This window comes from Oryzias latipes, chromosome 12 (assembly GCF_002234675.1).
Source record: "Oryzias latipes chromosome 12, ASM223467v1".
NCBI lineage: Eukaryota > Metazoa > Chordata > Actinopteri > Beloniformes > Adrianichthyidae > Oryzias > Oryzias latipes.
Window position 1 is genome coordinate 2205882 of NC_019870.2, and position 13129 is coordinate 2219010.

The 13129-nt window shown below is 47.5% G+C and overlaps 1 protein-coding gene across 3 annotated transcripts in view; it reads left to right on the forward strand.

Annotated features, from left to right (window-relative positions):
* Nucleotides 1–4539: 4539 nt before the first annotated feature.
* The window catches only part of sez6l (seizure related 6 homolog like), a 52742-nt gene continuing 44152 nt past the window's right edge, over nucleotides 4540–13129 (forward strand). For 2 of the 3 annotated variants that reach the window (XM_023961137.1, XM_023961138.1), the window contains exon 1: nucleotides 4540–4787. In XM_023961137.1, coding sequence (XP_023816905.1) covers nucleotides 4712–4787 — 76 coding nt within the window. In that variant the 5' untranslated portion in view covers nucleotides 4540–4711. The remainder of the gene's footprint in view (nucleotides 4788–13129) is intronic. The other variant, XM_023961136.1, reaches the window with a different exon arrangement.

Genomic DNA, 13129 nt, shown 5'->3' on the forward strand with positions numbered 1-13129 from the left:
CGGAGATAGGATATAATTTTACACAAACTGAACATCTTCTGGGGGTCTTTTAATGATGACGAGGCTGTTTTTGGCCAAAACGTAAAAACCTGTGTCGATCTCCAGGACATAGTTTCTGCAGAGCGGCACGGCTTCATTCGAAATTCACCCCCGGGTTGTGGGTGGGACTGTTGAGTCTGAGAAACCCCGCCCCTCTTCCCCTCCCCATTCCTGAGAGCTCTCTGTTTATGTGCTCGCCCGCTAACTTACAGCCCCTCACACCCCAGACCTAACATTACAGGTGCGGCGATAATGGCGAGCGATATTGGAGCCATCCGGACGAAAAAAGGAGGCTTGTGGCCCCGCCCAGCGTATTTTCTATGTCAACAAACAGCGTTTTTTCATCTGCTCCTGATTCACAACGATTTGAGTAAAAGGAATACTCAGAAGAGCAATTTTGAGGTGAATTTTCTTTAACAAGAACTTGTTAAAACACAGTTGGACTCAAAAGACCAGAAGCTCTTTTATAAGCTGTAGTCTGTTTAGGAACAGCAGCTGCTTCTTCCTCCTGGTTTGCATCAAACTTCAGAACTGAAGATGAAGGTGAAGGTGAAGGCTTTGGACCACCTCCGTCCCTGTGGGTGAAGGATGAAGTTTTGCTTCTTTTTACTTCCTGCTGTGTCCTCTAGAGGGCGCTGCACATCTGCATCCCTGCTGCCAAACGTCCTGCAGCCTCTCTGGGTTTTGAAGCCCGGTTAAACGCTGTGCGGTGTGCAGACGGCGGCCTCTGGGTTCCCCACGGTCTCCTCATGAGCTGAAGTCAAGTGAACTGAAGGCAGGTTCTTGGATGCTGCCTGAGCCCATGAGCAAATCCTCCCGTCTGCGATCCGTCACGGTCTTCTCCGTCCTCACGCAGACCCCGCTCCCCTCGTCCTTCAGGCAGATCTTCGTCTCCTGAGGGCGTCAGCAGGTTCCACACGAGGAACCTCTGCGGTTCAGAAGTTCTGCTGACCGACCAGAACCGATGTCCGGAGCAGCAGAACATGAGCGTGTGGGTGGAGGAGGAGGTGGAGCGTTTCACCGTCTGCACTTCGCCCCCCCTCAGCTGCTGCTTCTGCAGTCCGCCGCCGCCGGACGGCGACAGTTTCCGGATCGGGGGGAGAACGAGGGAACAAAAAGACTTTCATGGACGCGATGGTCAAAGCGTTTGGATCCAGCTCCTCCATGGGGGGGCAAAGACGCCAAGAACGGCGGCTCCACCGCTGATGATGTCACAGACCAGTGCCTCACTGCACTGCGGCGGTGGAGCTATCATGATATGGAGATCAACCCTTGAGGAGAGAAGTGAGGGAGGAGGAGCGAGCGACCACCAAAATGATGGCTTTGCCGCTCTGCCGGATGGTTCTCATCCCAGCAGGAGGAGGAAGGCAGATCCTCTTCCTCAGCTTAGACCTTCATGACGAACCTAAAGATCAACCGATGCAAGGAAAAAAGGTCTCTTTTATGACTCCAAAATCACAATTTACTGATGAATAATGTTGGTTTTTGTGGGCCTGAGGCGTAAACTCAGACACCTTTAAAGGTTCATTTAGACGGAGATGCTGCTTTTTGTGTTTTGAACATGTTCTTTCTGATGATGGAGGACAAAGAACATTAAGAAAAAACTGCATTTCTGAGAATTTATGGATTCAAATCGCAGACGAAAAAATGCTGTCTAAAAAACACCGCAGAAAATACTGTGGGCGGGGCCACCAGCTCCCAGCTCCGCCCCTTTCTGATCCTCCACCTGCAGACCAACAGATCCCTGAACGTCTTTTCTCCTGGTCTGAGCTGGGATCTGGATCAGAACTGGATGGTTACGATGTTGCTCCGCGGATGTCCGGTTGGGGGTGTGAGCGGCTGTAAGCTGCAGAAACTATGTCCCAGGGTAAAAACGGCATCATCATAAGTGAAAGACCAATGGGAACCATTCAAAAATAGATCCAAAGATGACTGCAGTGGGACCTAAAACAGCTCATTTGAAACCAAATGAAGGGGAGGGGGGGCATATATAAACAGCAAAAAGTGTAAAGACCAAACTGACTAAATCAGAAACATGTTAAGGAAAAACCTGAGTATTGTCCTGACGGGTCAACGTCTTAACGTAGCAGTCAGTGGGAACATTCTCCAGCCTGAAACCAGCCCCCAGTGGTCATTAGAGGAACTGCAACCTTCCAGTTCTAATATGGCAGCAGAAGGTTCGGTTCGCTCCGTAGTCTTTGGTGAGGGCACAAACCCACGAATCCAACAGACTTATTCACGAGTGTTTGGGTGTGTTTTTCCAAAATGTTCTTCCTCTTGAAAGTAGAGAAAAAGTGGGATTCGTCCCCTCAGACGTCTGACGGAGGCTCTTGACTGGCTCCACGCCGTCTGAGCGCGCTCAGGCTTCAGCGCCGACCGGCCTGAGACAGGCGTCATGTCACCGTTTGAGGCTCCTGCACATGCCTGCCATCCTCCTCTTCCTCCCTGTCAGCATGTCAGGATGTTTCCGTTGGAGGTGAAAATCCTGCAGCAGGAGAGACGGCTGCTGCAGCGGCTAATGAGGGGGGGGGGGTCAGACATCTGATGCATTGGATTTCAGACTCGGAGACGAATCTGCAGCAAAGTGAAGCTGGAGCAGCCCCCCCCTCCCCCCCCCCCCACACGTCTGTGACAGATGAAGATCCTTCACATTACAGACGGATGGAACCCGAAGGCCCGGATGAGCCCAAACCTGCTGCCTCCATGTGTTTTGTTGTTTGGTTTCACAGCCTGCAGATTCTCAGTTTGTGTCCAGCAGCATCATCCCCGCCCCCCACCCACCCTCCACCCACCCCAGGAGTCTGCAGACATAAAAACAAAGCAGAGATGAAGGACGGCGCGCCGGTCTGAGGAAGACTCCTTTCATCAGGAGGCCTTCGTTAGGAAATACCAAACATGACGGCAGTTAGATTCCGGTAAACCTGAAAGTCTTGCTGTCTGCGTAGACGAGCCGCCATGTTTGCAGCTGTGATGCTGAAAAAGAAAAAGCTGCTTCTGGACTTCAGAGACGGTTCCACCGAGGAGTCAGAGACTGGACAACGTTCCTTTACGGAGGATCCTTTTCACATCTCACATATTATACACAGGCTGCATTATTCACGGAACACAAAGGAGCGGCGTCTTAAATACGTGCGATAAACGGCACCCCCTAGTGCTCAGCATGAGGAACTGCACTTCAACACGTCGAGAAGTTTATTTTTTCAAACTTCAAATCTGACCATAAGTAGAAACTCCCTAAAAACCTTAAAACGGTGCAACAGTTATGAATCATCCTGAATAAAACCCACTTCTGAATCCTCCACTCATGGTGACTGATGAGCGGCATAAAAGGCTTTGACTGAACCGCTGCCTCTCAGAAGGAGGGAGAACCATCCAACCCAATCCTGAAGAGGTGCGGGTGTCAGAAACCCTTTTTGGCCCTTTAACCGGGGGGGGGGGGGGGGGGGGGGTTCACCTGAGCACAGATACCTGGAACTCCCGCATTAGCTCTGGTGATGACGATATAATGCAACTCTTCGTCTGTTTACGGCATCAGACAGATGGTGAATCTGTCTGTGGTAGTAACGGTTGCAGAGTCACAGCAATTCACAGACCGTGGCTGTGTCCGAATTCCCAAACGAACCCCTAACTACTAAAAAAACGATGTAATGCCCTGGATTTTAAATGCAATTCTGATGCCACGCTCACTACTGTTTTCTATTTTTTAACGGCGGATATGACGTCATAGATTTCACAAAGTTAAAATCTCATTGATATGAGCGTTTTGGGACGATTATTTATGAGTCCCCTGTCATCTGAAGATAAAAAAAACATTGATGGTTTATTAAAAATTACATTTAAATACTTTTTTTTTAAATTATTGTTGCGACACAAGCATTGTGGCCAATTTGCCAATCTAGCGCAAAGATTTAAGATATTTCAATGAACGTCAGCAATGGGGCTAGAGTTTTGGTTTAACAGGTCAAAACACGGTGGTGGAGGTATAATGATGCCGCTTGGTCGTCGTTGGCGCACAGCAGCGACTCTAAAACTGTCGGAAACGATTACGCATCGCAGCGTAAACACAGTCTCTTAAATGTCTGCTAGCATCTTTTGTCTTGTTGTTTTTTTTCTTTTCAAAAATTGTTCCACTTTGACTTAAACGGACAAGAACTTCTTCAGGTAACCGCCTGCAGTTCCGCCTTCTGAACACTAGGGGGTAGGACTAGGACTCATTTTTTCTTTTCCAACTTTGATCTTTTCTATTTTCTATAGATGCTCTATGCTGATGACACGCTGTTTGTGGAATGAGAGGCACTTCCTCCTTACCCCCCCCCCCCCAGCAAAAAATAAACAGCTATTTACACAGATTAGAGCTTGTAAGCCCCCCCCCCCACACACACACAGATCTTTGTCTTACGTAAGGGAGTCCTGATCTATGAGCCAACAAAACTTTCATTATCATTGAGGTCAGAATGTGCGTGTGCGTGTGCACGAGAGGGGGTGGGCGGGAGAGAGAGGGAGGGACAGCAGAGCGCGCGGAGGAGGAAAGGAGGACAGATCGGAGGATGCTGCTGTGACACGCGGAGCTCCTTACACCTTGCAGAAGGAGCGCGCGCGCAGACCGGGGGCTCCTCTTCTGTGACTTTGGTCGTGCCTCCACCCCTCCCCGTGGACGCGGCTCTCCGTCGCCATGCCGCCCCGGCCCCGAAGCGCCCTCCTCCCCGCGCTGCTGTGGCTCGCGCTGCTCTGGAGCGTCTCCGCAGGAGGTAAGAGCTCGTTTCCATCACCTCCTCCTCCGTCTCCTCTTTCGGAGGAGCGAGCGGCATCTTCTGCCTCTCAGAGGCGCGCGCCGCAGCGGCGGGCGGGCATCCGGGGGAGGTCCCGCCGGTGTGAGCTCCTCTGAGAGGAGCCTAAAGTCACGAGAGCGAAGTTGGAGACGGAGGAGCAGCGCAGGAGCAGCGGAGACTCCCGCGGAAACGACCTTGATGATGCGTTCAGGTTCCTGTCAGGAAAACATGCTGGAATGTTACAGGGAAACTGGGAAAACAGGATTCCACTTCACAGACAACCATTTTCTGTGAACGCATTTTAATTTGACACAATTTTGTGATGAGACAATGTCTGTGACGTCACAAACCGGTGGTTTTCCTAATTAATGAACTGATGATTAATTGCTTAATTAGCCAGACTGATGGAGTCACCATTGATGTGTTGATTTCTAAACCCATGTTTGTTTATTTACTAATATTAGCTACAACAATTCAGTTTCCTTTGAATATTCTTTATTATAACAGCTGTAGGTTGAAAAACAAATAACAAATGCTTCAATGAATTCTGGGAATTGAAGGCAAACATGGATGCAAAAATCCTTTAGCCCTTTGTTCTTTTTGAAGTTCTGTCGTTTGGTTTGAATATAAACTGCTTAAAATGAAGACAATGCGTTGAAAAATGAAACCTGAAGAGCTGAAGATTGAAAAAGTGTTTAAACAAAGAAATAATTCAGTGCTACAAATAGTTGCTGGGACTACAAGGAAAAAGACAACGTTTTTATAAAATGAAATTAAGACCTTAAAAATAAGTAGAATAGTTTTAAAATACAAATTTGAAAAATAAAATCGGAGGAGTTGGAATGGATTTTTATTTCAAAGAACCAATAGCTTTATTTTTACAATTGAAAACATAAAAAAGTTTAATTTGGAATAAAAAAAACTCCACAACTTGAAGTTCAGAAAAGAATCAACAGCTGAAAAATGCAATAACTTAGTTATTAATAAACAATTCCACGTAAAATTTTTACACGTAAAAAACACGCTACACATTACACGTCAGTGTACACCCAAACTGACTTGTAACCCGTAGAATTTTTTTTACAATGATAGTAGTAGGACATTAAAAAAGCAAAAACAAGACATTTTTATGATTATCGTGTTGGTATGAATAAAAAACGCTGTTTCTTGGATTCTATCTGAGTAAAATGAAAGATTTAAAGCTGCAGCTCCTTTTTAAAAAATGTACCAAAACTCCCACAAGCATGGAGGCTGATGAAACTAAAGGTCACAAAGAAAGCAAAAAACAAAGACAGCAAACAAACATCCAATGTCTTCATAACTACTCCTCTGGAGTTCTCAGGGAGGAGTTTACTTAACTGTGAAGACTTCTAAAAATGTACTTGAGGGAAAGATTTCAGTTTATTTGTTTTATAAAATCTCTTCCCGTCTTTGAGAAGACAAATGAACCCGAGCTTCCGCATTTCAACCGGCAGTCTTGTTGTTTTTGAGTATTTTGAGCCTTTTTGCTTGCCATAGAATCGCTGGTTTTCTGGTAGAAAGCAGCTCCAGCTTCACTCTGCACTTCTGCCAGAGAATTTCCTTGTTTTTGAAGCTGGAGTCTGGATTTCCGGGCGGACTCTTTGTCTTTTAGCGTTGGCCGTCATCGCTGCTGTCGATGACATAATCGGGGTTTTGTGTGTTGAATTCACACATTCGCTGGTAGATTCATTACATTTGGACACAGTTCTAAGATTCTCACACTTTTTAAGCGGTGGGGAGATGAAGAGGAGGTTGTTTTTTTTATGGTCAGAATTGGAAACTGTGCGTGTATCGGATGGGGGTGGGGGTGCTCCTCCCGTTTACAGTCCTGTTCAGATTGTTTTTAGTCTTTTTAGTTTCCCCCCTCCCACAGGGAAAACAGCAGACAACACGACAGACAACGACCAGAAGGAATGTTTATATTTAGGTTCAAAGCCGGATCATTTTCTCCTCCTGGTGTTTTTACAAAAATACCAGAACTTAAGAACATTTATTAGTTCAGAGAATGTTAAAAAAATCAGATTAATAAATATACATAGAAAAATGATTATATTTACACTGTCTTGTGGGGTCATCTGGACCCAACAAGTGTTTATACACTTTATCGGGTCCACCTTGCTTGTACTGGGTCGGACCCCCTTTGGCCTTTAGAACTGCTTTAATCCTTGGTGGCATCGATTCAACAAAGACCAAGACTTTGGTCCATGCTGACATGACAGCATCAGTCAGCTGCTGCACATCCATGATGCTGGTCTCCCGTTCCACCACATCCCAAAGGTTCTCTATTGGGTTCTGGTGACTGTGGAGGCCGTTTGAGTCCAGAGAACTCATCGTCGTGTTCCACAAACCAGTCTGAGATGATTCCAGCTTGATGGCATGGAGCCTTATCCTGCTGCAAGTAGCCATCAGAAGATGGTCCACTGTGGTCAGAAAGGGATGGACATGGACAGCAACACGTATCCCCCACACCATGACACCACCACCACCAGCCTGAACTGTTGATAGAAGGCAGGATGGATCCATGCTTCCATGTTGTTACTGACCCTTCCATCTGAACGTGGCAGCAGAAATGGAGACGTTTTTTCACCTTCTGTGGTCCAGTTTTGGTGAGTCTGTGTGAGTTGTAGCCTCAGTTTCCTTTTCTTAGCTGACAGCAGTGGTACCCGGTGTGGTCTTCTGCTGCTGTAGTCCGTCTGCCTCCAGGTTGGACGTGTTGTTCTTTCAGAGATGCTCTTCTGCAGACCTCATGGGAACCAATGAGTTCCTGTTGTCTTTCTATCAGCTGGAACCAGGCTGGCTGTTCTCCTCTGACGTCTGCCATCAACAAGGCATTTCCACTATCAGATCTGCCACTGACTGAATATTTTCTGTTTTTAGGACTATTCTCTGTAAACCCTAGAGATGGTTGTGGGTGAAAATCCCAGCAGATCAGCCGTTTCTGAATTCCTCAGACCAGCCCGTCTGGAACCAACAACCACCTTCAGAGTCACTTCAATCACCTTCCTTGCTATTCTGATGCTGGTTTGAGCTGCAGCAGGTGGTCTGGACCGTGTCTACATACGTGTACTGAGGTGCTGCCGTGGGATTGGCTGATTAGATATGTGCGTTAACGAGCAGCTGGACAGGTGTGAATGTTTTAGGTTTAGTTCAGTTTTCTTCTCCACTGTCGCCATTTGTTTGCTCAGGACAGGAATCGCACCGGAAACCCTTCTGTGTGTCCGTCAGTGAGAAACAGATTTAACGATGACGATCCGTAGAAAAACTGTTGGACGTTTCCTTCAGGAATCCTGACGCAGACGGAGCGGCTCAGGTGATCCATCAACCCCCCCTCTGTGTTCCCGGCCGTGCACACACGTGCGCACACATGTCCCGCTCTGCATTGCTGGCATCATCCCAGGACCTCTGCCTGCGTCTAATGAGCTCCTGCACCGAGGGGGGGGGGGGGGGGGGGGGGGTCACGTCAGCTGCCCCCGTGTCGCGGTTTCATGAAGCTGCAGCTCCTTTCGGCCTGGGAATCGAACTGCAGGAGACATCTTAACAGACGAAACAGGAGATCCAGCGGGGGGGGGGGGGGGGGGGGGGGGGGGGGGGGGGGGGGCAGATCCCATTGACCCCCCCCCCCCCGACCCCTTATTGATGTTTTGTGCAAACATCAATAAGGCGTGTCCACCACTTAATCTAACAGAGATAGATCCGGTGTTCTCCTCTCAGAAGCTCATCTGTCTTTGAGCTCCTCCTCCATCACCTCGTCTTCTCCTCTCCTCCCTTCTCCCCCCCCCCCTCCCCTGTTTCTTCTGAGGGGGACAAGATGGAAGTGAAGGGGGGGGGGGCTAGAGGAGATTGTTTTTTCTGCTCGAATAATCCGACTCTTGTTACACAACGAGATCCCTCGCCTCCAAACTTTGTAAAGTATTGTTCCAAGGAAAGAGGAGTAAGGAGAAAAGAGGAGCAGAAACCATCATCTGTTTAGAAGGAGAAAGGAGAAAGGAACGCTCCTGTCCTCCATGGAGAGCCGCTCCACACAGCTGAAGAGGAAACCGATTTGTACAAACTGGATTCAGTTTTAGCCAATCAGACGCTCAGGAATCAGAATCCGTCGCTCTGATTTGGACTCAACGTCACTTCCTCTGCTTTTGTTGATAGTTTAAATAAAGTTTTATGTCAGTGACCCACAGAGAGCATCCAACAGTGGCGTTTTGATCAATGAATGAATTCAGACGCGAGGAGACTTTGGTTAAAAACTACAAAGATGGCGGCGGCGTTCGCAGTCACCTCCTTCAGGGAGCAGAAGCTCTTGGTTTCTGTTGGATCAGCCGACGTCCAGATGATGATGGCTCTAAACAAAGAACACAGAGGAAGGTTTTTAGAATAAATGATATAAAACCCGGATCCTCGTTCTGGTTCTGGTTCTGGTCGGGGGTCTCCTGTGCTGGCTGTCATTGCTGCCCCTCCCCGGATAATCTCGCATGAACGTGTGGTTATGTCAGCTTAAACACGAATATCCGTTTCTGGCTTGAATCCGTCGTATCTGTGGGGTCTGAGGCGAGTTTGGATCAGAACCAGCAGAGTTTTTGGTGTGTGTCTGTCCTAGGGAGGGGCGGGGCTTCACTGTGAGAATCTACCAGCGGCGCCTCTGCAAACATCTGCAGTGTTAATATCCGCCCGTGTGTTTGCTCGCCGGAAAAGCTCCTCTGATATTAATGCAGGTCATGATGGGGGGGGGGGCAGGTAGAAGATAAGAGCTTCTGGTGGGACGGAAGGTGACATTTAATGACACGCTCGCCGTGCAGAACGCAGGAGGGATGGGCTGAGGTGAGCAGCTGATCTGTGGCGGCTGAAGCTCAAAGGGCTGAGCAGCCGTCGGTTGCTTGGCGGGGTCATGGTGCCCTTGGGCAAAGCATGGTTGCCCTCGGCCCGTGCATGATAATGGCGCTGCAGGCGGTTCCTCTCCACCTCCCGAACCCAGGAGGATTCTCCTGGTTTTGAAGTCCTCCTGGTCTGATGCTTCTGAGCTCTTTGGGCCGTCACGGACTGGAACCAGCATCTCTCAGACGAACACGCTGTGAGCTGGGCCTCAGAACCTGGACCCATCCGTCACGTTAGGACCTGGACCTGCAGGTTGTCCTGACTTATGTTTGTTTGATGGAGGAGCTCCTGAATTTCTTGCATAACCAAAAAGCGGATCAGAGGAAGAGCCTCCTCCTCCTCCTCGTGGCTGCAGGTTCAGCAGATCTGCTGTCAGACGTGTTTGTTTGTTTGTTTGTTTGTTTGTGTTTGCTGCAGCTGAAGATGTTGCACCAGCTGCCTCTCCAATTAGTCCCTGCACTCATTAGGACGAGTGCGAGCTTCACCCTCGTCTTCCTCCGCCTCCCTTCTCACATCTGGTCTCTGGAACAGACGGAAACATCTGAGTGAATTATTCAGAGTCCGGGGGACGGATCTGCGTCTGGGTGTGGACCCGAGGAACCGTCGTCCTTCTGCAGGTTCCCGTGACGCCGCCGCTTCCTGTGCGATGCTGCCGTCGGCGTTCTCCGCCTTCTGGCGCGTTGGGGGTCGCAGCGATTCTGCTGACACTTTTCCACAATAGAAGCAATTAACTGCAGCTTAACTTTGTGTATGGCCGCCGTAATCCACGGATGTTTGTGGGCAGAAGCTCATTTATCAAAGCGTGTAAATGCACGGGGGAGAAATCCCCACATTAACCGCCCCCGCCCCCCTCGGATCAGTCGAGTGTTTGAAAGGACAGTTTTGTCATCTCTGGTTAATGAGGAAGATGTGCACGATGACATGAACTCTCGATGTTTGTGTTTTGGCGGATGGATGATGGGAGTTTTTCACGTTTAATTTCCTTTATCGCCTTTGTTCTCCATCAGGAAGAAGAGCAGCGGCTCCGGCTGGAAAGATTTGCATTTAACGGCAACAAAACGTACAATATTTCTGCCTGAAATGTAACGGACACAAATCAGATTTCTCGCAGACTTAAAACATGACCCCAATGCAAAATGTTGCCATGGCAACACATCAAATCAGCAAATGAGTGGAATATGTTGCTGAGGACCAGCCTCTTCAAATCTGACTTTCTGGAATTCCTGCACTGGGTTCAAACCAAACCTGTTCCCATGAGTCTTATTCATCACGTCTAAGGAGGGCGGGGCCAAAAGCAGGCCTCATTTTCAGAAGTTTTGAAATCATTATGGGACGGCCACACGACCTACGGCCTGGCGGCCATTTTGTGGCGAACTCTGAGAATTGTTTTTTTTTTCTGATTTTCCACAACATGGGAAAACTGCACTTTTGTTTGACTGATTCTCACGAAATTGCACACACTTGCTGCCAGCTCCAGTCTACAAACACCACAGAAGTGTCGTTGACCTTTGACATTGGGAAAAGACCGCCATCTTGCTTTTAAAAAAAAAAAGCCCCTTTAGCAGCAGATACAAAAGAAAACTCGTCCTAGGGATTTTTAGCGATCGTCCCGTTACTTCTCAGGCATCCAAGGTGCTGTGGACAAAATATTGGAATTAGAAGTTGTAGATTTTGAACGGCTAGCTCGCACATTTTTTATTGTAATTGGAATTTTTATCGTGTCTGTAGCAAGCTAGCAAAAGTGGTGCACTGTTATAACTCCCATGTCTTTCAATGGAATACTGTGAAAATCCAATGCATGCATCCCTGGCTGAGCGTGAACATAATGAACAACACTGGATACGGACATATAATGAATGTGGGCGTGGTTATAATCAAATCTCTGTTGCTAAGGACAACCAAAAGTTTACTTTATCCGATTCATCTGAAACTGACGTCAATCTGTTCGTCATCCCGAGGCAACGAAAATATAAAATGGTTGCTTAGGAGAAAAAAATCAACAGAACAGCAGCCATATTGAAAAAAGTGTTTTTTATATCAAGTTTTGACATGTAGCTCTTACCAATGGAGCAATGTGTTTTTCTGTGTGAGTTGATGATGCTCGTCGCTAAGCTAGCAGTTTTAGCCACATTAGCATAACTAGCATAGTTAGAATATTTAGCGTCTTAAGCAATGTGTTTTTCTGAGTCAGTTGATGATTCTGATCGCAATGCTAGCACTTTTAGCCACATTAGCATATCTACAATAGTTAAAATAATTAGCATCTTAAGTAATGTGTTTTTCTGAGTGAGTTGATGATGCTGATCGCAATGCTAGCACTTTTAGCAAAACTAGCAAAAATGTGATTAATTAGAATACGCAGCTTTGACTAGACTTTGTCAAAGGAGCTCGCTGAGGGCAGTGGTGCTGTGTAGAGGTGGGCAGCGATGGCGCTGAGGTGGTGCGCCATACAACGCCGCTTGCGGCTTTAATTTTTTTTGTTTTTTTCCTAAAAAAGTTTTGACTTTAATAAAGATATAAAGGAGACCTTTCTTTCTTGGCTTCATGTGGATGCTCAAAAAAGCTGTTAGTTTTTTTCTCTTCAGTGTAGGACTTCAGGGTCACAGTGGTGTAGTGGTTGGCACAAATCCCTGCTGGGTTCCGTATGGACCTGTGTGGTCCAAAAATGTCCATTGCAGCTCAGTTGGTGGTTCTAAATTGTCCCAAGTGTGGACGGATGTATGTTTTTTGTGTGGCCCTGCAATTACACAAGTGATCCATCCAGGGTGAACCTTGCTTTCACCCAACAGTTGCTGGGTTAGGCTCCAGCAACCCCCTGACTCCAAAGGGATTAGAAGATGGATGGATGGACTGCAGGATTGTTGCTTGTTTATAAATGATAGTAATACTAGGCAGCAGTGGATGCACTTTATTAATCAGAAATAGAAATCTGGTTGTTGAGGTTTTGTTTCTTTAAACTACTTCACAAAGCTAAATGTTTTGATCCGAGTTTTTCTGCTGAAAGAGTGCCAGGTCTATCTCAGTGTTAGCAAAGCTTTGATTTGTATTGTTTTAGAATTATTCGACTTTACAATTACCGGTACGAAGCCCATCAAGACGACGGCTGTTGTGAATTTGGGCTATACGAATAAAATTGAATTGAATTGAATTCCAGCCTGTATTTGTTCAAAAGTGCTACCCAGACCGGAGAAAGCCCGCTGGTGGGAAGTTTGACCTGCATCACAGTGTAATCAGCTGTTTCCATGGACGGAATGGAGCTGGAATGTTTGGAAACGTTGGTGCTGGTTTGGTGCTTTGACGACAGTAGCTCCTCCCCAACCGGTCCATTCCATTTTTCTGCAACCAATGAGGGCCCAAAAATGGTACGGTTCGGTCCGGCACAACGGGTCCATTTTATACTGGAAATGCTCAAACTACCGGACCGGACTGGACTG